The 26,904-nt window shown below is 37.2% G+C and overlaps 1 protein-coding gene across 1 annotated transcript in view; it reads left to right on the top strand.

The window, feature by feature from the left end:
• The window catches only part of adgrv1 (adhesion G protein-coupled receptor V1), a 195,036-nt gene that overhangs the window by 154,400 nt on the left and 13,732 nt on the right, over nucleotides 1-26,904 (top strand). Inside the window, exons 85-87 of the mRNA XM_067438222.1 lie at nucleotides 135-313; nucleotides 2,551-2,708; nucleotides 20,415-20,536. Coding sequence (XP_067294323.1) covers nucleotides 135-313; nucleotides 2,551-2,708; nucleotides 20,415-20,536 — 459 coding nt within the window. The remainder of the gene's footprint in view (nucleotides 1-134; nucleotides 314-2,550; nucleotides 2,709-20,414; nucleotides 20,537-26,904) is intronic.

The following is a 26,904-nucleotide window of genomic DNA, read 5'->3' as shown; positions in this document are numbered from 1 at the left end:
TCTTGTAATTGGTTATTGGTGCCATAGCCTTTTAAGAACTTTAATCTACCATCTTTTATAATGAATCATGCTTGTTTGCAACCCGGCCATGTTTCCATTTATTTATTCAGTAACATTTATGTTGTCTTTCCCAGGCGATAAACTTCTGGCAGATATTGGTGATGAATGACGAGCACACAGAGAGACGCTATCTTCTCTACGTCCTGCTCAGCTGGGGACTTCCTGCTCTGGTCATCATCATTCTGGTTGTGGTCCTGCTGGGAGGTTATGAATGGAGCATCCATAGTGTGTATGGCCTGGTGCAAGGAGATCTGTGAGTATTGAGAATATCTTCTCAAACACATACACACATTTACTTAACTAAATGAGGACATACACCGTATACGTCAATTAATTAATTCATTTATTTATTTATTTATTATAAATGCTGTAAAGTAGGGATGTCAAACGAACTGGAACCAAATTAGGACATTTATCCCTAAATGTCTCTAAATGGAGGTTGTAACATATTCAGATAACAAGTTTAATTTACATAGAAGTTCTCTTACTAACAAGATTTGATTTATTCGTAAACAACTAATGCATCCACAAACGTGAATGCGCACATTTCTGTCACTGTTTCAGACTCATAGGTACTCATTTCCTGTGTTAATGTATTGTAAGCTTTATTCTGTCGCACACACACACACACACATACACAGTCTTCTTTGCCCAGTTTACATTATTTGATTGCGTGTGGTCAGGCTCTGTTATTGGTTAGTCGGGAAGAGCTGCTATTTTTAGCCCCTCTGTGTTTATGAGATCACAAGCTGTGATTGTGCATACGTTCAGTTTCACCCCAGCCAAGCCTCTAGCGATAACAGAAGACGCTCCTCTCCGCCCTGTCTCAAAGAAGCTTTTAGCAAGTAAACTCCCAGCTGACTCATGGAAGCCAAACATCTCTCTTTCCAAGAACAAACAAATGATGTCACCTCACCTCACAGGGCCACCGCAGTTCTCGCCTTTTCCCGTACCATAGGGCTTCAGTGAACTGGGAGGAGTCAAACGCTTGTAGTAATAGAAGCGCATTAGTTTAAAGGTCAGATTTAACCACTCCATATGTCAAAATATTAATTGGTCACATCACTATTGGCACCATCTAACATTACAAATGTTTTTTTATCTTAAGGAGAATTGTTATTTTAGTATTATTTATATACTATTATAGTATTTATTGTTTTTTTTTTTATTTAGCTTTTATTTTAATACTTTCAAATGGTAAACCCAACATTTTTTGGTCCCCATGAGGAAAACATCTTATAAATCATACTAAGTGATGTTTTTTGAAAATGTAAAAATGTTTCCTGTGATGGGTAGGTTTAAGGGCAGGGGCAGTGCAAGGGGATAGATAATGTGGTTTGTACAGTATAAAAACCATTACGCCTATGGAATGTCCCCATAAAATATGAATACACAACTGTGTGTGTGTGTGTGTGTGTGTGTGTGTGTGTGTGTGTGTTTGCGTGCGTGCGTGTGTGTGCTAGAAACCTTTAATAACAACAAAAGGGAATCATTTAAATGCTAATAATTAAACTATTCTAGGACATTTGTAAGTGACCCTTCAAACAGAACATGTTTTTGCATTTCACTGCTCGGATTTTCCAATGTTTTTGTAAGTAAACATGCACTAGACCAGCAGACAGACAATGTTGTTCTTGTGTCTCGTCTTTTACAATGTCTCACGCATGACACATTTAAAATCTCTAGACCTTGCAGGTATTTTTTTCTTTTCATTCTACTTACCTGTGTTGCAAAATATTTATAATAATAATTTTTAAAAAAACATTTGCGTGGATGGCTGAGAACTTCCAGAAAACTGCAATACTAGTTACTCTACAGGTTTTTTTTGTTTTTTGTTTTTTGCATGTAAACTGAACTTGCTTATTTCTTATTTAAAAAATGTGTGTTGTTTTCTGTGTGGCATGTATGTGAAGATATACAGGCATATTACACTAAACCACGCCAGTGTTTCTCAATTATAATCAGATGAAGTCTAGTGAAAAGTGGCCTGTTTATTTCCCTACAGGGATTTCAAATGCTTTGAATTCTATTATGGCTACATTGTGCCATTTCTGCTCTATGAAATGAGTATAGGCTGTGTTTGTCCATTCTGTCTGAGATGCCAGGCCTGTGAACAGAATGCAACTGCTGCTTATTTTGATACATATCACGTCATAACAAGATTACTCTGGATTGAGTTTCCCAAAGCTTTCCCATTCCAAATACCAACCAGAGACTTCATAACTCAGGACAAAAACAAATGCAGACTGGAAGAAATTCCTTAGATAGAAGGAAAGAAGTCAGAGAAAGACTCTCAGGAGATTCCATCTTTAGTTTGTGTTTTTGCAGTTCAGAAGTGAATAACATTCATAAAACTTAATAAGGATGCCCATCGTTCTTTCATGGAATACTAAATACACAAACACAACCATAAACCTTACAGTATGTGTACCAGTCCTCTTTACTGACAATATTAATTTTCTGTTTTTTTATTTCTTGTCATTTTTGTAGATGCTTCATCCCAAATGTATACGCTGCTCTCTGTACGGCAGCCCTGGTTCCTCTCATTTGTTTGGTGGGTGTGCTGGTGATCTTCATCCATGCGTATCAGGTCACTCAGCAGTGGAAGGCTTATGATGACGTCTACCGAGGGCGAACAAACAGCTCAGGTGTGTAAGCTTGGGTTCTTTTTACACACAATTTTACAAGTCGGTTGATAAATAGCCTCAAGGTATCCCACCATTTCAGCAGGACAAGAATCTGTCTCTGAACGTGAACATTACAAGAAACCGGTGCTTTTAAAGTAAAGAACTGATGATAATCAGAGAAACCGAAAGTAAACTAGGAGAAGGTGCTTTCCTTTGGCAAGTGTCTTGTTGTTATGCAGTCAGCAGATTGCTTAAAGGATTAGTTCACTTCAGAACTCACTCCCATGTCATTCAAAATGTTCATGTCTCTCTTTCTTTCTTTCTTTACCTTTTTTTAACCTGTTTTTTAGGAAAATATTAGATTTTTCTCCATACAGTGGACTTCAACTGCAACGTGTTGAAGGTCTAAATTACAGTCAATGCAGCTTCAAAGAGCTATACATGGTACCAACCATAGAATAAGGCTCTTATATAGTGAAACAATCTTATCATGAAACAATCGTTTAAAAATGTAAATATATTTATATATACTTTGTAACCACAAAGGCTCATCTTGCACCACTCTGTGATGCGTCACGCAATACGTAATCACGTTAAAAAGGTGATGTAGGTGGAAGTACCGACCCAGTGTTTACAAAGTGAAAAGGCAAAGACTAACTCAAATGCCTCTTTTACAACAAAAAAAGTAAAGCAACAATGTTGGACGATTAAAAATTTTGAGGAGAACGTGACATGACCATTTCAAAGTGATTACGTAATGCATGTTGCTTTGCAGAGCAGTACAAGATGAGCCTTAGTGGTAAAAAAAAGTATATACATACATTTATATATATTTTCTTAGAAAATTACAGATTTTTTTGCTAGTTAAGACCCTTATTTCTTGGCTGGGATCATGTAGAGCTCTTTGAAGCTGCATTGAGACTGCAGTTTGGACCTTCAACCCATTGGTTTGCAGTTGAATCCACTATATGAAGAACAATCCTGGAATGTTTTCCTCAGAATACTTAAAGGGATAGTTTACCCAAAAATGAAAATAAGCCCATGATTTACTCACATTCAAGTCCTCAGGTGTATATGGTACAGGAAATCTCCTGGCTAATCCAAGCTTTATTATAGCAATGAATGGCTGTTTCTTTTTCAAAGTCCATAAAAGTGCATCTATCCATCATAAAAGTTCTCCACACGGCCCTGGAGGGTTAATAAAGGCCTTCTAAAGCGATGTGTTTGTGTAAGAAAAATATCAATATTTTAAACTTTAGAAACTGTCATACTCTGGAATGCAAGTCTCTCATGAATGTGCGTATGACAGTTAGCAGAAGTTTTTAAAGTTTTAAAAATTGATATTTTTCTTACACAAATGCATCACTTAAGAAGGCCTTTATTAAGCCACTTTATTAAGGCGCTGGAGCCACATGGAGTACTTTTATGAGGGATAGATGCACTTTTATGGACTTCAAAACAGAAAAAGCTATTCACTAATATTATAATGCTTGGAAGAGCCAGGATATTTTTAAATATAACTCTAATTGTATTTGTCTGAAAGAAGAATATCATATACACCTAGGATGACTTGAGGGTGAGTAAAACATGGGGTAATTTTCATTTTTGGGTGAACTATCCCTTTAATTTAGTTTTGACTGAAGAAAGAAAAACATTAGCAACTTAAATGGCATGGGGGTGAGTAAATTATAAGGACATTTTAATCTGGAAGTGAAGTAATCCTTCACTTCAGAAAAAAAAAGAAGAATCTGATGATCCAGTCTGGTTTGTGCTTTCCAGAGTATTGCACTGCCTTCCAAATAATGTCTTACGTTCTATTGCGGTTTGTTAGTCTTTCCTTTCTTTTGAAAGTGCCCTCAGCGGTTTTGAGTAGGTTGTAGATCAATGCATTAAATGTAGTGTAACTCGCTTCTCCACTGTTGAGTGAATTTGTATGTTGTCAGTCTTGTTTTTAAGCTCAACTACAATCTAGACAAACTAGATGATTACCTATTTAGTGTTCACAACCTCCACCTTCATGTTTGGCCTCAGTATTATCACTGTTTAAAAGTGTAATATCAGCACCTTCCAACCAATGTTTGTACAATTAGCATGTTAAACACTGCCTTTCACTTGTTAATCCACCTTGATGGTTTCATTGTTTACCCGTAACTGCTGTTCTGGGCTTTAAAAGGTGGTATTGTACAGTGTGCATGTGGGTGGTCAGCAAGGGTTGCCATGTGCAATGTTAGCTTTCCTCTTTGTGCGCAAGCATGCTCGCTGCACAGCGGGCTAATCCTAAACCACTCAACTTTATTACAGAGGGCTGCACCGTCAGCCCACCCTTTGCTCACAAACACAATGACCTCACTGTAGAACTCCCACTCATGCTTTCTCATACTGCAGGACACACAGACGTAAGCAAATAAATTATCCTGCAAATTTGCTCCTTCATGCCGGATGTGTTTAACGAGTCTCTAAGAAGCCAGATACATATGCATATAGTAAACTCGCTCCTTCCTGTTAACACTCAGCAGGTCTTAGATGCTGATTCTTCCAGGGTGTGTTACTGCTTGATTACATGTCAAACCAAACATTCAGCTCGGTACATGGATGAACTGGTCACAACGAGAAAAATAACTTTTCCCGTTGGGCCGGCCGACCTGTTGGAAGCTAAATTTAGATGTAAAGTAAATATATTTTAAAGAGAAAAAAAGTCCTGACATCGCCAGACCAGCCCATTGCCTAAGGCCACAGCCGCCACATCCCATTTCAGCTTCAGTCTGTCCTCACAAGTGTCTCCTTACCTGCCGGCATCTCCAATTCCTTATTCATTTAACATGTAATTCAATTTTGCATGGTTTTAACCTGGGTTATGTGATCACATTGCGTTTATTACTTATAATTTTAGACATGCCAAACTGTAAAAAAAATCAATATACAAAATAAAATTACCACTTGCATCTCTAAACTGGTAAATAAATGTGACTGTGACTCGCCTTTGAGATATTCCGATGTGCTCTTTAAAATGTCCAGAGGGATTTTCAGCCCCAGAAGTACCACATTAGAGCCAAGATATTAAAGAGTCAACCTTTAGCCACTAGGCAGAGGTGTTCTTTCCAAGGCCTGTGGGGAGATAATTGCCTCAACCCTATTTAAAGAATTAATTTGGCTTTTGCAGTTGTTCAATGTGATCTTAAGAAAAGTAGTGCTTTTTCACAGTTCTGTGATTTTCTTGGAAAAGCCTTCTTGCTCAGGAATAATCCTTCAGCTCTTTTAATGAGGCGTGTTTGTGTGAAGAAGTATGACTCCAACAGCTCACTGATTGTACGCTGTGGGGGTTTTGAGGAACAAAATGCGAATACATATGACCTCAAACTGAAAAATACTTCTAAAGCATTTATTAATCATGAAAATTAAAAATACAAATAAAATACATGTTAATTTCTACATTTAATAGCAGTGATTTGTACTCGAGGGTCTGACTCGGTCTCGAGACCATATTTTAATGGTCTCGTCATGGACTCACTCGTGTGCATTTGGACTCAGAATTGACTCGTACTTGAACTCAGACTTATTTCCGAGTCCACTCAAGTCCCATTCAAAATAGTCATGATTATTACTCTATGTTAATATTTCTTTAAATTGATGTTTGACGCTTCCAATGATGTGTGGTTTTCTTAAGCGGAACTGCACGTGACTGACGCAAAGGTAGGAGGACTCAGGTCAGGAAGGATCATATGGCTTGTTTCCTTTCGAAGAAGGTCAAAATCCTGGTGCGATCATATATACAGGTCCTTCTAAAAAAATTAGCATATTGTGATAAAGTCAATTATTTTCCATAATGTAATGATAAAAGTTAAACTTTCATATATTTTAGATTCATTGCACACCAACAGAAATATTTCAGGTTTTTTATTGTTTTAATACTGATGATTTTGGCATACAGCTAATTGGAACCCAAAATTCCTATCTCAAAAAATTAGCATATCATTAAAAGGTTCTCTCAACGAGCTATTAACCTAATCATCTGAATCAACTAATTAAATCTAAGGCTTTTAAAAACTCCCAGCCTGGTTCATTACTCAAAACCGCAATCATGGGTAAGACTGCCGACCTGACCCTGTCCAGAAGGCCATCATTGACACCCTCAAGCGAGAGGGTAAGACACAGAAAGAAATTTCCGACTGAATAGGCTGTTCCCAGAGTGCTGTATCAAAGCTCCTCAGTGGGAAGTCTGTGGGAAGGAAAAGGTGTGGCAAAAAACGCTGCACAATGTGAAGAGGTGACCGAACCCTGAGGAAGATTGTGGAGAAGGACCAATTCCAGACCTTGGGGGACCTGCAGAAGCAGTGGACTCAGTCTGGAGTAAAAACATCCAGAGCCACCGTGCACAGGCGTTTGCAGGAAATGGGCTACAGGTGCCGCATTCTCCAGGTCAAGCCACTTTTGGGCTACAGAGAAGCAGCACTGGACTGTTGCTCAGTGGTCCAAAGTACTTTTTCGGATGAAAGCAAATTTTGCATGTCATTTGGAAATCAAGGTGCCAGAGTCTAGAGGAACACTGGGGAGAAGGAAATGCCAAAATGCCTGAAGTCCAGTGTCAAGTACCCACAGTCAGTGATGGTCTGGGGTGCCATGTCAGCTGCTGGTGTTGGTCCACTGTGTTTTATCAAGGGCAGTGTCAATGCAGCTAGCTATCAGGAGATTTTGGAGCACTTCATGCTTCCATCTGCTGAAAAGCTTTATGGAGATGAAGATTTTGTTTTTCAGCACGACCTGACACCTGCTCACAGTGCCAAAACCACTGGTAAATGGTTTACTGACCATGGTATTACTGTGCTTAATTGGCCTGCCAACTCTCCTGACCTGAACCCCATAGAGAATCTGTGGGATATTGTGAAGAGAAAGTTGAGAGATGCAAGACCCAACACTCTGGATGAGCTTAAGGCCGCTATCGAAGCATCCTGGGCCTCCATAACACCTCAGCAGTGCCACAGGCTGATCGCCTCCATGCCACGCCGCATTGAAGCAGTCATTTCTGCAAAAGGATTCCCGGCCAAGTATTGAGTGCATAACTGAACATAATTATTTGAAGGTTGACTTTTTTTGTATCAAAAACACTTTTCTTTTATTGGTCGGATGAAATATGCTATTTTTTTTAGATAGGAATTTTGGGTTTTCATGAGCTGTATGCCAAAATCATCAGTATTAAAACAATAAAAGACCTGAAATATTTCAGTTGGTGTGCACTCAGATGATGGACGATGAAGGTTAGGACGATGATGGTGGTGAAGATGATGATGAAGATGAAGATGGGTACAGATGAGGGCTTCTTGGAAGGACAGGTAGTCAATTGTGGGATCGGTGCAAGACCAGACAATAGGAGTAAAGCTGAGCCGGGTTGATATAGTGGTGACTGGTGATGGTGCCCAGGTGTTCAGAATGATGGTGATGGGGAACAATTAGGCGTGGCAGTGACCGATGATTGTGAGGGCGTGACACTATGTAAATATATCTATGATTGCACCGGCTCTCTCTGGTCTCGGTCTCGACTTGGACTCGACCCTCTCTAAACTCGTACTCAACTCGGACTCAACCCTCTCTAAACTCGGACTCAACTCGGACTCAACCCTCTCTGAACTCGGACTCGACTCTGATTTGAATGAGCTGGTCTCGACTACAACGCTGTTTAATAGACCTGAGCTAACATGAGCTACAATGTACAGTTGTTGTTGTTTTTTTATTAATATTAACTAATGTTAACAAAGATTAATACATATTCTGTAAGAAATATTTTGTTCCTTGTCAATGGGTTAACTTACCTTGACTAATAGGACCTTATGATAGAGTGTTGCCACTTTTTTAGTGCTAATGCCATTATATGGCCAGTTGCGCAAACTGCTATGTCTTAAAAGTTAAGTCATTTAATTTTTTCTTCAAGACAGCTTATAAATTTGGCCCCTTGTTTGACTAGTTGGTCAAACTAGTTCTCAAGACACAGTCTTAACATAGTGACTAAGTTTATGCAAATGGCCCGCGGTTAATTTTTTTTCTCCTTCATTAGACATAACTTTGTCGATTTTTTTCTCCACATTTTGTTTAGATATAATCTGATTATTTGTTGTCTTTTGGAATGTTATTGTTGTATAGCTATGAGTCATGCCATACCCTGGGTTTTTGTGAAACGCCGCCACTGGATACAATGTCCTAAGTCAAATGAATTGGTTCTTAGAATTTACTGCTGTGACTGATTGCCATACTAGATGTCCTTTGCGATAAAGGGACCAAGTTTTGATAGTAAACAGAGTGACTTTTTTTATGAGCCTTTCATGTAGTTGTACTTGGAACCAGATTTAGTCTGGGTCTTACAGTCATATTTAATAATGTTTTTCTTTTCTTTACTTTTCTTTTTTCTTTTTTGTTTCTTCTGGTGAACAAAATAGGCCTAGTCAAAATGGATTTTGACCTGAAAGAGTACCAATATGCTTTTACTGTTTAGACTTTTCTCTGTATTTGCTTAGTAATGACTTACAGTACAGACACTTGATCCCTGGATCATGCATAATATTGCCTACAATTTCGTGATTGCACAATGCATTAAAAAGGGCAGGGTTTTAGAGTCTAAATCACTGTTTATCATTATCATATTTCAGCTGCTTCTAAATGATGTCCATTTCACCCTCCTTCATCTCATATCTTCATGACCTTGCTTAACTGCTTAAATCACTAACAGTATACTCCTGTTACATAAGATTTCCTGGATTTGACCCAATGTCTAATGTCTGGATCCATGTGTTTTGGTGAAAACAATCGTCATAAATGATTGTATTAAGTCTAAATACTTGCATCTTGTTTGGAAACTGAGCTGAGATGTCTAAAAAGAGTTTAAAATTTGAGTTGACTTCTTAGGCAGTATACATGCTTCTCATTTTACTGTTGAAAAGTATGTTTATAAAATGGATTATTGCAATTCATATCACCTTTTTTTGTTCATAAATTTTTTTGTGATCTCACCTTTTAATGACCTTTTAATGGTTACTGGAAATACAGTCTCTCCATCCTCTTTTTTATGCTAAACACTATTATTTTTGGTAACACTTTACAATAAGGGTGCACTACTATGCAATAATTCATGCTTAACTAATGCACAAATAATCATGAGTTAATGTATTACTAATGGTGAAATAACCCATTAATGATTACTGCATCAGCAACTAATGCAGATTCTACATGATTAATAAATTAAGTAATCATTAAATTGTTATTAGTTAAATATGTCATAATGTATTAATTCCTTAATAACATATTACATTTAATAATTTAAATGAATATGTTAATTACCACAAAGGGTCAAAGCCATGCATTTCAACTTCCAGTTGTCTGCATAAATTAATTAATCATTAGCTAATGATTTATAAAGGTATCATTATGTTATGACTTTACTTGTTGGGGCACACAACTATTAACTAATTGATTAAGTAATATGTAATTGTGGTTATGGGTTTTAAATTAATTTTGAATTAGTTAATAGTCGTGTGCCCCAACAAGTAAAGTCATAACATAATAATACCTTTATAAATCATTAGCTAATGATTTCAAAGTTGAAATGCTTGGCTTTGACCCGTTGTGGTAAATTGTAATTAACACATTAATTTACATTATTAGTTGATATAATATGTTATTAAGGAATTAATACATTATGACACATTTAACTAATAACAATTTAATGATTACATAAACTATTAATCATGTAGATTAATCTTCATTAGTTGCTAATGCAGTACACATTAATAAAGGGGTTAGTTCACCATTAGTAATACATTAACTCATGATTATCTGTGCATTAATTAAGCATAAATTAATGCATATCTGTGCACCCGTATTGCAAAGTGTTACCTTATTTTTTCCTAGAGAGGTCTCAGTTCTGAGAGAACATGTTGTATGGAAAGTCTGGTCAGAATGCTGGCATGAGGCCAGACACGCTCCCCACACCCACAGTTCAGAGGAAGAAGCAGGATGTCCAAATGTCACCCACAAGCACACGTACACACACACACACACACACACACACATACACACAAATATATCAAGTGTTTGGTTCCAGAGAGCGTGTTGATCTAGTATGTACTTCCATCTTACGCCTTTGTTTAGTTCTCTTAAAATTGTTGGACACTTCTGGTGTTCCAGCAGATTTACTGGAAGATCTCAGCTCTTCCCACACTCTTCTTCTTTCATCTCTTTACCAAGATCCTCTTCTGCAACCGCCCATGTCTCTTCCAGTTGAAACACTTTTTTTTCTTATCATTGAAGCTGTTGGCCAGGCAGATGTTAGCTCACTCAAGAGGGAGACAAAGGAAGGCCTTTCATCCTCTGAGCCGAACCACAGCTGAGTGTTGTGACAGCTGGTTTGGCATCTTAAACAGGAGCCAGAGTTCTGTCTCACATTTGGGGCCTGCTGTCTTCCCGCAGTGGTCCTCGGTGCTTGCCTTCTCCTGCTGAGGTTCTTCTCCTCCTAAGAAACAAAGAGAACTTTTTAAACTGAAATAACAATATAGTTGTCTGATGTCATTATACAGTCTGTTTGTCCATATAGTAATTGATGAAGACCTCAGTACCACTAAATATTATTTTCATAACTTCACCCTAAATGCTGTTATTTATCAGCATATTTAACATGATAATGGCAGAATTATAGATTCTGATTGGTTGATATGTTTCATTGGATTTTTTGGATTTTTTCTTCTTCTATACTTGCACAACTGGGACGTCATTTCTGGATTGTTTTGTGTGTTACAGTATTTATATCACAGCCTTTTGTCAGGCTCCTATGTATAGGTTTCTACATAAGTACCGGTACTTCTGAATGGGCTGAGGCTGGGATTCAGTGGGTTTGAAGTGAAAGTATTTTATGAATGTACACTGTAAAAAAAAAAAAAAACGGAAAATGTACTGGTAATTTTCTGGCAGTACATTAGCCAATAATTTTACAGAAATTTCCGTCAACCCTTAAAACACAAACTAGTGCAATGTGTAATTAAAAATACCTGTAAAAAACTATACGGAAAATTCCTTCATATTTATACAGTACATTGTGCCCTATTTTTACGGACTTTTTTACAGTGTATACTATATACGGAGATCATTTTCTCAGTATCGTTATCTCATTTTTGACCGAAGTGGCTTTTAGAGACTTTTGCATCTGAGCTCTTCATATTTACACAAAAAAATGTTTGTTGGGCACCAAAACAGCATATTAGAATGATTTCTAAAGTAACGGCTGCTGAAAATTCAGCTCGGTCATCATAGGAATAAATGATCATGTTTTAAAACACAGTATTCATGTTTTACTATTCTTTTGAATAGTAGTTTATATGAATGGGGATGACTTGTGTTGCTGTAACCTGATGTAACCTGATTTGTTCATTCAGTCAAATATTTTTGTCTCCATTTTGATTTTTCCAAGTTCTATACATGTTTAACACTGGCTACATGGGAGTCACTTCAGTTGTGACATATGAGTGGAAACATTAGAGGTATTGTACAGTACTTGTGTTTAAAGGGGGGGGGGGTGAAACACTCAGTTTCAGTCAATCTCATGTCAATCTTGAGTATAGAGTAGTATTGCATCCTTCATATCTCCGAAAAGTCTTTAGTTTTAGTATATTTATAAAAGAAATATAGGCTGTACCGAGTCTTTCCGGAAAAAACAAATCGTCTGGAGGCGTATCGTGTGGGCGGAGCTAAAGAATGACGAGTGCGCACAAAGCGGTGACGTCCTCAAGCGTGTAGAAGAAAACGCTACCCTAAATCAGATTCAACTAATGCATATATGATCCAGAATCAGATCCGGAGGCTTAAATAAATTGATCAGGAGAAGCAACAACAGCAGGACGTCCGTCTCTGTGGTATGTACTGTATTTAGTGGCCTGTCAACATTTGTGTGTGTTTACTCGCAGTTTATGAGGACATGATTCGGTTTATGGACTATTGTATGAGACTAAACCTTAGCAGTAGCAAGCAAAACGATTTTGCACGTCAGACTAGTGTAACGTTATACATAGAACAACAATGGAGTAACCTTTAGTACATTTGAATGACAAAGCAAGCTTTGTGAGAACGCTAGGTTTTTGTTTGGGTGGTTTTACAATAACTGACACCTATATTGGTCAGCTAAACAAATGTATTTAAACACACACCATAGATCGCATGCTCCATTGATAAATGAATTAACTTTATACACGATCATGTCGTTTACTGATGTTTACTCACATAGCCAACAACACAGACATTTGAAGCAGTTTCACCGCCTGTTTCCAAAGCAGGACCGAACCTTTATCGCTGGGGCCGCTCCGTCTAAAACACACCTCTTTGGTATGATTTGGTGAAGTCCTGTGACAGCAGTGACCGTGGAGATCCGCGATGTTGTGCAGCTTCCCATCATTTCTGCGTTCAAATCGGTTCAAATGCAGCGCTGCTTTCCTGGAATGCTGTGCTGAAGCGTTGAAGTCGCTTAGGAATAAAGTGGAGCGCGGACTATAACGACATAAGTGTTCACGGACGAGTGGATCTGCAGCTGAGAGAGTGTTTATGGGCGTGTATTTGCTCTCTCGCCTCTAGTCACGCGCGCGGGCACTCTTCCGGGAGAAGATGCCGTACGGCCCATACAAGGACCTTCCGCTCTGTTGACGTCAAGCGGACCCATACTCGAAAAAAAACTCTCAGAGACTTGTGAGAAACCGGAAGGAGTATTTTTGACACAGAAATACTCCATCAAATGTCCAACATTAGTTTTTGAAACTTTGTCTATGTTTAGGATAGGAATCCAAGTCTTTAACAGTGTAAAAAGCTCAGTATGCATGAAACAGCATTTCACCCCTCCTTTAAGTCATGGTCTCATGAGAACCTGGTTTTCATTGAGAGAGGAAACACTCTAGCCAGTTCCATTCCAGCAGAGCGATGCTTCCTCGGAGTTTGGGAACCTGCTGCTTCAGAGGCACACAAACCACAGCCTGGAATGTGCTTACAGAGATGGAACGCAAAGGCAGTCAGGGAGAGAAGGGAGGGAAGGACATGGAGAGAGAACAACATGTACAAAGATGACACTAATATGCAAAACAATAAACCGGGGGAAGAGGGAAGAACAGAGAAAATAAATGGGATGTTATTGATTTGTGGAAGAACTTATACAAAGGAAAAGGAAATTAAATATATCAAAATAAAGGTGTACAATTGTGTGGGGTTTTTTTGGCAATTAACATAACATAGGCTGTAACCTTATATTGCACCTCTCAAATAATAAAAAAATGCATTTTGCTATTATTTTTATAATCATGCATACATTTGCAGCCATGTGATATACATATGTACTTGCATATACACATGATATGCATATGCAGTCATTTTTTCAGGCACACTTTACCAATTCCAAACCACATTAATCTTAATAACTGCTATTCATTTTGTATTTAATCATTTATAAGTGATATATAATTGCTCATGAGGGCTGGACATAAAAAATACCTTATATATGCAGGTGTGCAAAATTATTAGGCACATTTACTTTTACAGATAAAATGAGGCAAAAATATGTTTCACTCAAACTAAAAGTAAAAAATGATTAAATGCCCATGAGAAGGATACAATACTAATGCAATACTATAAATTGCAGTTAAGGTATGAACAGTGGATGGTGAAATATTTATTGGGTCAGCAGGGTCAGACAAAATCAGGTGGCGAAGAAAAGACTGAAGTTAACTGCAAAATAATTAAGAATCAAGGTGAAGAATTAACTGTGAAACCATCAGGAACCCTTTAGTCTCCACCGCCACCATTTTACAGAACTGGAAACCTACCTGAGTCTCCAGAAGTGCAAAGTGTCAGGATCTCAGAGAATTAAGTTAGGAAAAGAATCCTAAAAATGACCCCCGCTTAATAAAAATCACAAGCTGAAGTGTTGTAAAATACATGAAGATATGATTTATAGGCTTTATAGACAGATAGGTTGAGAGAGTGACTCATGAAGGACCAGCACCACATCCTCTCATACCACTGTTTGAAGAATTCATCTTCCAGAATCTGGCAGTAAGTTTTAGGCGCGTTCATTTTTAGTCTAAAAATGAACTCCCAAAACTTACTGCCAGATTCTGTAAGATGAATTCCTCAAACAGTGGTACGAGAAGACATGGTGCTCGTCCTTCGAGAGTGAGTTGTTTTTATTTATTTTTTTATTTAAAAAAACTTCAAAATGATGTATTATTTGTTTGAATCTGACAAAAAGAAAAAGAAGAGGAAATAAAGAAAAAACGAGTTAAAGTTTCTTAAGGTTCCAAAACAAAATCACCTTGCACCATACCTTAAAATCCCTGGCACTAACACCAAATTTGGCACACATAAAAAAAATAATAATAATAATAATAATAATAATAATTATATATATATATATATATATATATATATATATATATATATATATATATATATATATATATATATATATATATATATATATATATATATATATATATATACCAGTTTTTGTATATATAACACCAAATTTGGCACACATTAAAAAAAATAAAAAATAAAAAAATAATAATTATATATATACATGAAACGGGCAGTATATAAGACCTCTTTAACTGTACAGATCTAAAATAATGTTATACATCAGATGTTTTTTCCTCAGTAACCAAATGTTCATTTAAGACATAAAAGGTAATGTTTGTATGAATACTCACCAAGAAATATATTTTGAAATGCTGTGTAGATCGAGATGATGTTATAGACAAAGGAAAGGTACTCCTCTCAGAAAATGTTCAAATAAAGATACTTTCAGATGTTTAATGCTGTTTCGATCATTATAGATGTTTAGATGCTATGTTGAGCATTGGGATCGCTAGATGAGGGCTTCATTTAAAAAAAAAAAAAAACATGTGCCAAAACCTCAAAATTGACTTTTTTTTTTTTTTTTTTTTTTTTTGTCTGTAGGTCGAAAAGCATTTCATTCCAACTCGTTTTGCCAGCACATATCACATATGTTGACCCACACCCTGTTTTCCCTCTCATGTCTTAGGTGGTTACAATTTGCTGTTACACTGTAACATGAACACTGTAAAATTTTACCAAAGTTTCAATGGCATAAAGAATCATGAAGTAAATTTAAGACTGTCAAAACAAACCCAAGCAGCAGGTAAATTAAGACAGGTGGCAGGAGTGACCATGGCATTTTTGTGCCAACCTGGTGTTAAACTCCGGCCCTGTGCCATGTGTTGTCTATCAGCTAAAGAATGTGTGGCCTACTTTCCTTGCCAAGTCTTTCATAATGTTTGCTTGCTTCTGCTGGCAGGTCTTCCACTGGCTCACCCCGGAGACATGTCAGTCATGCATGGCCTATGACTCTGTTTGTCTTTGCACTCATGGTGCATCAGAGCCATATTAACATCAAAGCACCAGCAGAACAGATGTTAATGCTTGTGCATTAGCTCTGTTGGTGAAACGCACTGGGACGGCACAGGCGCTGTACGCACAGGACGCCGTGTTCTCAAACAGCAAGTCTTGTCCCTAAAGGAAGTCGGATATTGGATTGGACCGCTTCTCTTCACCCCTCATTCACTCTAATGAAAGCCAATTATAATCTCATTTGCTGTTCTTTGTCGTGCATGCATGCATATCAGCAATGATGCTTGGAGAATTTGAGGATTATTTGAAATCTCTCTTGAACTTGTAAGGATGTTTGCTTGGCTTAATTTGATTAGACGCCAGCATGCAGGAACAAGGTTGCAGGTGCATGCGTGATTGTTTTCCGTCATCAGGGATGCGGTAAGCGCGCCCGGGGAAGTGTCGCGTTGCGGAGGTTAAACCAATGAATATTCTTTTTCCCTAGATGTGGGTTCTGCGCATCTGCCGCTGCGTCTAATGACCTTCAATCATGTGCTAGAACAAACAGAGCTAATATGCAGCCGCTAATTGTCCGAGCAATTGCAGGCATCAAAGAAAGAGGCTTATTTTCTAATATTCGCTTGGTTCACTCGGTCCAGGTTGTCTTGTAAGTGAATTGATGCACGAGTTCTAAATCAAATGGACAACTAAAGCGCTTTATAAAAAAAGAGAATACAGGTCTTCTGCTATTGTTTGGAACACCCAGAGCGCCCGGCTGAGCTCACGTCCATGTTTATGTAATGAAAGGAGAGCATGATGGATGAGTCAGCCTCTTCTCCATTCTGGAGCCGTACTTGTTTATTCCCTCATTAAATGTACGAATTAAAAAAAAAACAGGGTTCTCAGGAGGTCGAGGAGGTGAGTGGATGCAAATAAGGCCTGCTGAAAGAAACAATGGCACAGACTGTCTCTCCCTCTCGCTAATTATCAGTCACAGCTTTGCCTGGTTATGTACTTTGGCCAACAGAGTTATCGCAAACGCGCTGCCAGTGGGCGAGAGGTGTTAGTGTAGCCAAAGGAAGTTGTATTAGGTAACATACGGGAAGTGTAATGATTTATTAGGGGATGGGTGACCGTAATGACTGGTCATAAAAACACAAACTTGTATTTTTGTTTTTGTTTTTTTTACTGATTAATGCCGGGTACACGCTGCACGATTTTCTAAGTTGTCATAAATTCTCACACTGCACAACTGACTGGGGTACCACAGTTGCTGCGCATATTATACAATGGATTGGCGACTGGGCGCACATTACATAACATTTCAATAGGAATCACAGACAACTCTGTCTGGTCTACAAACTACGGCTGCATCCGAAATCCTAGGCAGCTGGTTTGTTGCCTCGCTGCCTTATCCGGCAATGACTTTGCAGGCGGCATTTGCACACGAAAGTACCTCTCGATCCTCTCGAAAAACTGATATCGGACAGACTTCTGAGGCAGCGTGACAATTTAATGATCTACAGCAAAATAGAGCGAGCTTTGGTGATAATTTAGCATATGTTAGCCGTGCTGGCAAAAGGAGTCGGAATGTGCACAGGATAATTTTGAGCTACAAACAAACCCCCCCAAAAAATTGACATTTGGTCGATTTTGCGGTTTTCACAAATATGAGTTCATTAAGTCCTCATCTCGCAGCCCCAAAGCTCTAATAGCAATTAAACATTAACTAAAAGTATCTTTATTTGTTCATTTAGGAATACCTTTCCTTTGTCTATGGAAGCAATGTTATTCTTGCTGACTGACAGATCTGACACATGCACACAAAGATCAGATCTCAGATCTCGCAATCTCGACATACACACACAGAATTATAGTATTTCAAAATATCTGTCATGAACAGTATTCATGCAAACATTATCCATTATTTTATGTGAACGTTTGTTTTACTGTTGGGAAAAACAACTGATGTGTAACATTTCATTAGACCTGTGCGGTATAGTAGGTCTTAATAGGCTGTCTGTTTCATTCATGTTAATCAAACAATTGTGGTATCATTGAAAAAAAGTTTATTTGTCCTATGGACATTTGGTTTTGACTTGGTGTGTGTCAAATTTGGTGATTTTAAGGTATTGTTGCTAGGTGATTTTATTTTTATTTTTCAAAATTGACTTTACTGATATCGACTTCAAACAGGTGTAGCTTAGTAATTTGTTGTCTGATAACACCAAATCATACAATCATATTGTAGCTTTTTAATAGAGAATGTGAAAATAACTCATTTTTTAACATGTACTCTCTTTCGTCTCTCATTTTGTGTCAAAATGTGCTCTCTTGTTGTCTCAACTCATTTTGCCAGCACGGGTCATATATATATTTAATAGACACTTTACATATTAAATTACACTTTTGTATAGGGAACACATAGTCACTGTTTCACTATTAAATGCGACTTTAGCAGGGTAGTTTTTGTAGTGTTTAAGTTTAGGTATTAAGTGATGTAGAATAAGGTCATGCAGAATAAGGCATTAATACAGATGTGCAGTATGTTACTGTGTTCAGTAAGTACTAATAAACAGCCAATATCCTCGTAATGTGCATGGTAATAAGCAACTAGTCATTAGCAAATATTGAACCCTAGAATAAAATGTTACCATTTTATTACTACAATAGTAATTTCTCGCTAGAAATGACATTAACTACAATGACATCACGAGGAAAATGTTGGTCAAAACATACATTACACACAAACTGACCACCAATGCTTCATCATTATATTTTTAGCTCAACTGTCACAGACAGGAAAGCACAGGGGATTGGATATCAAAGGCAGCAACGGATACATCTATGCTGCCTTCAAAATTCGATCAGATATAAGTATCTCAGGAGACAGGCTAACATAAATAAAGCTAACATTGGATCCGGAAGTGCCTTGACACTTTCCTACCTTAGAGTGCATCCTACGAATGCAACATTTTTAAGCTTTTGGACACTGCCACGCGCGAAAATTGGTACAGGATACAGGAAATAAAAATTACGCGTGAGAGGAGTTCTCACGCAGGACTAGATTTCTTCTTGTTAAAGGTATACTTCACCGCTTTTTCATATTAAACTATGCTATTCCCTTGACATTTGGTCGATTTTGCGGTTTTCACAAATATGAGTTAATTAAGTTCTCATCTCGCAGCCCGGACAGAATGGTTTCTTGTAGAAGCCATGCTTGCTGGTGTTCTGTTGCAGGTCTGTGGCTCCTCCCCCTGAACTCTCCCATGCCCCGTATCTTGCTCTCTCATTGGCTGTAGGTCGTCACCGATGTAATTTTCCGTCAAAACACATTTCACACTGCATGAGTCGCAGACAGGCCCAGATACAGTATTTGACATGCTAAATATTTCACGTGCATCTGTGACGCATCAGCGCTTCCCTCAGATCGGGTCTCTGATCACACACCCATATTATGATTTCAGGCATTTGTCTGAGATTGCCTACAAACCACATATTTTTTTCTGATCTGGTCTCATGCTCTTTTCTAGTGGCCTTTGCTGTATTACATCTTTGCTTATTTGCATAAATGGGTTTGCCAGTACTTTGAGTAGATTATCAAAATGCATAACCATAGAGCTTATGTTCATGATACCATGACTTTAGGTAAATGATTACTTTATGTTGATGCCAGAATCTCAGGTTTTGAATTACAGAGTGTTTGCAATGCATTTTCATTCCCACCTCCTCTAGCTGAGTAAATGTTTCAGCAATTCAACTCATAGCCATTGTTAAAGTAAAACTCTCAGTCTGGTTAAAGTCCTTGTGCCAGTACGCTTGAATCACTCTTGGCACTTGGGATGCATTGTTTGCCTACATGAAGAACACTCTTGGGCCAAGTACTTGCACCCATGGCTGTCCTCATTCACCCCTGAACGGTCTCTCTGACATGCTTAATGATATTTATTCCCCCTCTTTTGTTGTTTTGGTTTGTTTGTTTTTGCTGGCAGCCATTTTGGACTCCTGCCCCAGGTCAATAAACGTGCCCACATGGCTTTTATGCCAGAGCGAAAGCTGTTCAAAGGGCTCTAGCTGCATGTGAAAAGCTTGTGTGAACTATGGAAAAACTGAAGCATGCCTGGCCGGCTCACTTTATAACCGAAAACAGCACCCTGGCTGCTGGCATCAGTGCATGCAGCAGAGACAAAATAGCACAGTCAGCATCCATCCATCTGAAAACGGATGAGCAATGCTCTTGTGGTTTTTTCTAAATATATTAACTTCAAATGTTGCCAACTTGCACTTTAGTAAATGTAATTTTCAAATAAACCTGTTAGACCATGCAAACTCAACTGAAGGTTAACTCAATGTCTGTTTGTTCTTCAGAGGTGCCCATGATGTTGAATCTGTTTGCTCTGGTGACTCTGGTCTGTCTTTGGGCTGGATTGCACATGGCCTACAGATACCTGTGGATGCTGATCCTCCTTGTAATCTTCAATATCTTTCTGGTAAGAACATACACATATGATATAACTCTTGCTTTTATTTCAAAGCTACTTCCTTTTTAAAGCTCATTAATGCATATATTTAAGGTATAGTTCATACAAACTAAGTGTTCCCTTTCAGTCGGTCACGTTCGACGTACGTCAGAACTAGACCGACGAATGGGGATGCCCATTCGTCGGCCTAGTTCTGACGTACGTCGAACGTGACCGACTGAAAGGGAACGAGGGTTACCATACGTAACCGAGACGTTTTTGTGAATATCCCATGACACTGTATAATAAATATCAATAGAAAAAAAAAAGATATTAACAAACACTTTTTATCCATTGTGATTGTGTGTATCTTTATTTTATGTAGGGTTCAAAAGTTTAGGGTCAGTACAATTTTGAATATATTAATGCATTTATTCAGCAATGACACATTAAATTGATCAAAAGTGACAGTAAAGACATTTATAATGTTAATAAAGATGTTTCCACTTAAATATTAAGCAGCACAATTTTAAAATTGATAATAAAACGGTAACACTTTACAATAAGGCTTCATTAGTTGACTACATTAGTTAACATGAACTAACAGTAAACAATATTTCTACTGTAGTATTTAGTCTTAGTTAATATTATTTTCAACATGTACTAATATATTATTTAATCAAATTCTGCATTTGTTAACATTAGTTAATGCACTGCGAGAAGTAACTTGAACAAACAATGAACAGTTGGAGTTTTATTAACTAATATTAACAAATCAATAAATGCTGTAACAAATGTATTGCTCATTGTTATTCATGTCAGTTTAGTTAATACATTAATAAATGAGAACTCACTTTAAAAGTGTTACCATAATCAGCATATTAGAATGATTTCAAATGGGTCATGTGACAGTCAAGACTGGGGTAATGAAAAAAAAATAATGTAAAATATATAAAAATGTAAATAAGCTATTTTTAAATGGTTATAATATTTCACAATATTACTATTTTTGCTATATTTTTGATTAAAAAAAAGCAAACAAAAATAATTCCCTTTTTTTAAAAAAAAATTATTTACAGACACCCTTACCGATGCCAAACATTTGAATGGCTATTCATTTATTTTGTATGGGAATGTTTTTCAATGAAATTAAATTCAGCAACTTTATTTGTCCCCAAGGGGCAATTAACAAGGCCAAGTAGAGTAACAATTATTAAGCATAAATAAAATCATACTATAAACAAATAACACAATGTGCACAAGTGCAAATATATTAAAACCAAAACCAAGTCCAATCATATATAAAAAAGGAATAAATATGCTAATATATATGTATATATATATATATATATATATATATATATATATATATATATATATATATATATATATATATATATATATATATATATATATATATATATATATATTAATGTGTAAAAATTTGGTTTAAATGGAACATTTCTCAAAAAATAACAAGTTGTGACTGCTGTTAAATCACCTATGTACGTAATATAATCTTATCTAATTGCCATTGAACTGTGAAAGTGATAAAGTTCAGTGCCAGGTTGCATAAAGCACCTTAAGTTTATTCCTTTAGTATAAAACTAAAGGCAGGATTTTTCCTTAACTAGGGGAATGACCTAGTGCTGCATATAATCCCTTAAACGGTCCTCTTAGGTAAGGGAAACTGTTAAGTGTTTCACGGCAGAGATCCAGGTTTTGCCGTTATAAAATTATGTTGTTGCCATGGACACAATATTTGTTAATACAGATAGATACGCTTTCACAGAAAACAACATAACATGGATAAGGAAAACAAAAAAGAAGACCAAGTATGAAAGACAAGGGACGAGATGTAAACTTAAATTGGTAGTACTCAAAATAGAAAATTCTGTCTTCATTTACTCACCCTCATGTTGACTTTCATTCATCTTTAGAAACAAATTCTTTTTTTAACATGCTGTTTTATGCAGCACTTATTGTTTTTTAGAAACCAATAAGGTTATTGTCCTCAACACTTTTAAGTTTAAGGGAAACTAAGGGCTATCTTTAGGGACAATTACATTTAAGGTGCTTTCTGCAACCGCGGACACAAATCGCCAGAATCGCATTCAGTTAGACCTAATGGTCCACAGCTTGAGTGCACTAGTCATACTAATCCTGAAATTGATCGATAAAGGTAATCTTCACATTTGAGGGCCCAAGTGTTCTTCACATTTAGCGTAAGACCTGCAAACAGCCATCTTATCTCTGAATACAGATGTATTACTCTCACAATCACCTTGCTATCTCTGTACAACTGACCAGTCTGCTAATGTGTCGTACAGTTTCTACCCGCTCTAGATAAAATAAGATAGCTACTACAGTTTTACAGCCTATTGATTTCTAAGGCTCTGCATCTCTTGCATAACATCATCTTAAAGATGCTGGCCATGCTCTTAAGAGGGGGTGGACTATGTTCAAAGACATTATATAATGAAAAGGGTTTGATTATCTGTTGACTTGCAACCGCTGCTGTCAATAGAGCAGCGCTGGAAGGAGTTAACACTTGACTGACTTCATAGGATGGTTTCTCTCAATAACTCTTTATCATCAGGATGAATCAGATTCATACGGTCCCTGTTACAAGGGGCAAAAAAGGAATAAGAAAGTTTAAAGTTTTCGCTCAAGATTTTAAAAGTCGTCGCCAACGATAGCCTGCCAGTGGACCTTTCCCAATCACGCTGTAAATAAAATGTCATATGCTTAGTATGATGAGAATAAATGCTGCAGTAAATAATGGCCCAATTCAAATGTTTACGTGCTTTTATTTTAATTTCTTTGAAATATTCTGCTCTTGTAAATACTTGCCAGGATTTTAAAGAAATACAAGTCTAGAAATGCATCCAAATAACAGCAAAGCGCAACCGTACGGTGCTCTGAAGTGGACATAAAGGATATAAAGAGTGAATTCTGAAGTGATATATTCTTGAAAACTCAGAGATGTGGATTCGGACAGCTATTACATCATCACACGACTTTGGTGTTTGTCAAAACCAGTAGGTAACTCGGCCAGGGATTTTTATGTGGGTGGTGGGAAACAGACGGTAATAAAATCACTGACTAGCCCCTGTAAATGATGCCAATACCTTCCAACCCCATGAGAAACAATTACCATCCGAATAGGGCTTCAGCAAACTCCTTCACCACTAATGGAGCGAGCTGGAAAATCAAAAATCGAAAATCTAACTTTTCCCAAATTAACCCTGTTGGGGAGGAGGGCCACAACACCATAGTCACCAACAATCCCCAGCAAAGATTGTTATTGCTCCGGCTTTAACTTCTGGATATTCGGCAGCGGTGCCACAACGGAATGAATGGTTTCGTTTGCATCTTTCTCCGCTGCCATTACTGAACTACAACACAAACTAGCACACAACATCAACGTCATCCTTCTCAGCCACTCCCTCTCTGTTCGCTGATTGGACCGGTAAAAATTTGTTCGGAGAAAACCCAAGAATACACCTCAGTCCCAGACGTAGTACTGAAGGAAAATGAAAATTGAGCGGAAGTACGTAGAAGGGCAGAGCCAGGCTAGTATTGCTCGTCTTTCCTCATCCTCTCACTAACACGCCAGTAGGCGGGGCAAAAGTTGCAACGATGAAGTAGGCGTTGACCTTCATCTTGAACTCTGATTCCTTTTGAAATGACTGGATTTTTCCAAACAAAGTTTAGCAGAGTAGTAGTAAATGTGACTGCACCTTTAGGCTGATGGGCCTTCACAGTTAATCATTTGATGCTACTTTACACTGTGTCTTGAACAGATGCAGGTTTTTATGCAATATATAGTAAAATGCAGCAAAATATGCCTTACAGCTTGTTTTGTCGCTGAGTTGGGGTTGGACCTGGGCGGGTTGTTTAGATGGCCTCTTTGTGGCTGTTGCCCCACACCAAGTTTGAGTAACAAGTAACTCTTTTAACAGACAAGACCAAAATCCCTTAGCAACAGGATAACAGATAATAAAAAAAAAAAAACGTCCATATCAGGGCTTCCTGTCCTCAATACTTTCTCACAGTTAGTTGTAGTTAGTGTAAACAACAAATAAACACACAGTTGAGATATTTGTTCTGCTTCTGTGCTGCTTGTCCTACATTACAGACTTAATAATTTCAGGTCAGAGAAGCTGCTATCGTTTCTGACACAGCCAAAACATGACTGGGTTGAACATGCCCTTCGCCTAGAAAGAGCATAAATAGCATTCAAATTTTGTTTTGACTCCTTTTGAGTCAAACACTAAATGCCCACATAGATCTCAACAGTGCCTACAACAAAACATGACCTCTTCCTTTGGGAAATATTCACAAACATGTGGGAGGCCTGTACAGACATTTGTGGCTTTGTTGATACACTTTTTTTTCAATTCTCATAGGAATTCTTCAGCAAATGTTTATATATATGGTGATATATTACAGATTTAACTGTTCACTGCACATTCCCCTTATTTCCTGCAAACTTTTCAGTCATTTTTCAATAATCAGTCCCGGAGCATCTGTTTTCATGTGTTGTTGTGTTTTTTTTTTTCCTGTGATGCTAATTTTCCATCGTCCTCTTATATTCTCAGTGGCTGTTGCTGTTAATGTATTTCAACTACAGTAATGTCATTTAAAAGGTGCTAGTCCTGCCTGATTGGAAAGCCTGTAAACAACTTCATATTAACCTCAGCCTATTTCCGAATGCAAGGATGTAAATAGAGAAAGTGAAAAGGGTATCATGGCATTCTTTAGAAGTCAGCAAGAGTATTTATCTTGCTGCTTCCTTTCAAAAGTGTGGTCGGTACTTTTTTTTTTTTAAAGGGGTCATGAACTGCATTGATTGTTTATTTTCATAATGTTTCCTGCACTTAAAATGTTAGCATGATTTTTACATAAAGCATTGTCATAATTTAGAAATAAAAGGGATTTTACCCTGATTTTAGCCCCATGATTTGAACACTCTGTTTGAAGGGGCGTGTCTGCTGTGAGACTTCAGTGTAAACGCCCTCTGCTGTGATTGGCTGACGCCAAGTATTACATGTGGAACTCACCGCATTTCTACTATTACGACTCTCAAGGTTAACTAATTGTTAAAAGTGTTGCTCTTAGCATTATATTTAGATATATGAAAACATTGTATTCAGTGTGGAAAGAGTACTAAAAAGCATACTCAAGTAGAAGTACTGTTACTTGTCAAAAAATGTAGTTCAGGTAGAGTAAAAGTACTTGTCCTAAATACTACTCAAAGTAGGAGTAAAAAGTAGCGCTTTTAAAAGTACTCGAGAGTACTAATGGTATTCCACCTTCTGCCCTGCTAATTGAAAATGTAGCTTACTCTTTTATGGATGATTCTCAGTAAGAACAAAAAACATGAGATCACCAACAGTATTTTAATATTTCTTTGACTATTTATTTTTGATTGCTAGCACTAAAAATACAACCATGCAATATTTGAGAAAGCAGCCAATAATCTGGTAACATTTATGACAACCATTCTGTAGAGGTTTTCTTGCGGTTAATTAAAAAAGGTTGCAAAGCATTGTACGTTAACAATTTTAGGTAAGTTCTTTCTTTTCAAGCACATTCATACTGCTTTAATTTCAATGAATGTTTCCTCCGTAAAAAGAATACACTTAAAAAAATCTGAATCGAGTAACGATTGAAATTAAAAATAAACCTTATTTAATAATATTTCATATTTTAAGTATAAATCTGATGTTTTATGAAAGTTACTTATAGGCCTATACATTGACTTCAATTTTAAATTGCCATGTGAGAACATTACATTATATTATAATATGCACTTCAATATGCTGACAGAAAGCAGGTTAATGCGTTTACATGTTCAACGAAATTAATGTAAGGGACAAAAATCTAGCAGTGACGATCGGTTAATGCCTAATGCACTTTAAAACCTGGCAAACAATCAAGCTAAATGAAGAGTTTCCAGCAGATGGCACCGCGAGCTTATGCAGCTCTAACAGAACACGTACCATTTGTGCGTGACATGTATTAGGAAATGTAATATTCTGCGGTCAAATTTTTAGTAATTGGCAAATTCACAAATTCAGTCATCACACAGTAACCAGCCACAACCCTCTTTCATAAAATGTGCGTGCTCTAACTCTAGGCTGGTCGCTATCTTGGTTAAATTGACGGGAGTCATGCGCGTGACGCATGGAGACACAGGACTGATTATTCATCTTAGCCAATCATGTTGACAGGAAAAAATTTAACATAATGTAGCGACAGCAGGTTTAGGGAAAATAGCGCAGTAAAAGTACAGATACAGCACTTAAAATGTACTCAAGTAAAAGTAAAAGTAAACTGTTTTTAACTACTCAAAAAAGTACAATTCCTGAGAATAACAATTCAATTGAACA

Source organism: Pseudorasbora parva, chromosome 3, assembly GCF_024679245.1.
Source record: "Pseudorasbora parva isolate DD20220531a chromosome 3, ASM2467924v1, whole genome shotgun sequence".
NCBI lineage: Eukaryota > Metazoa > Chordata > Actinopteri > Cypriniformes > Gobionidae > Pseudorasbora > Pseudorasbora parva.
This window is presented reverse-complemented; position numbering and strand designations above follow the sequence as displayed.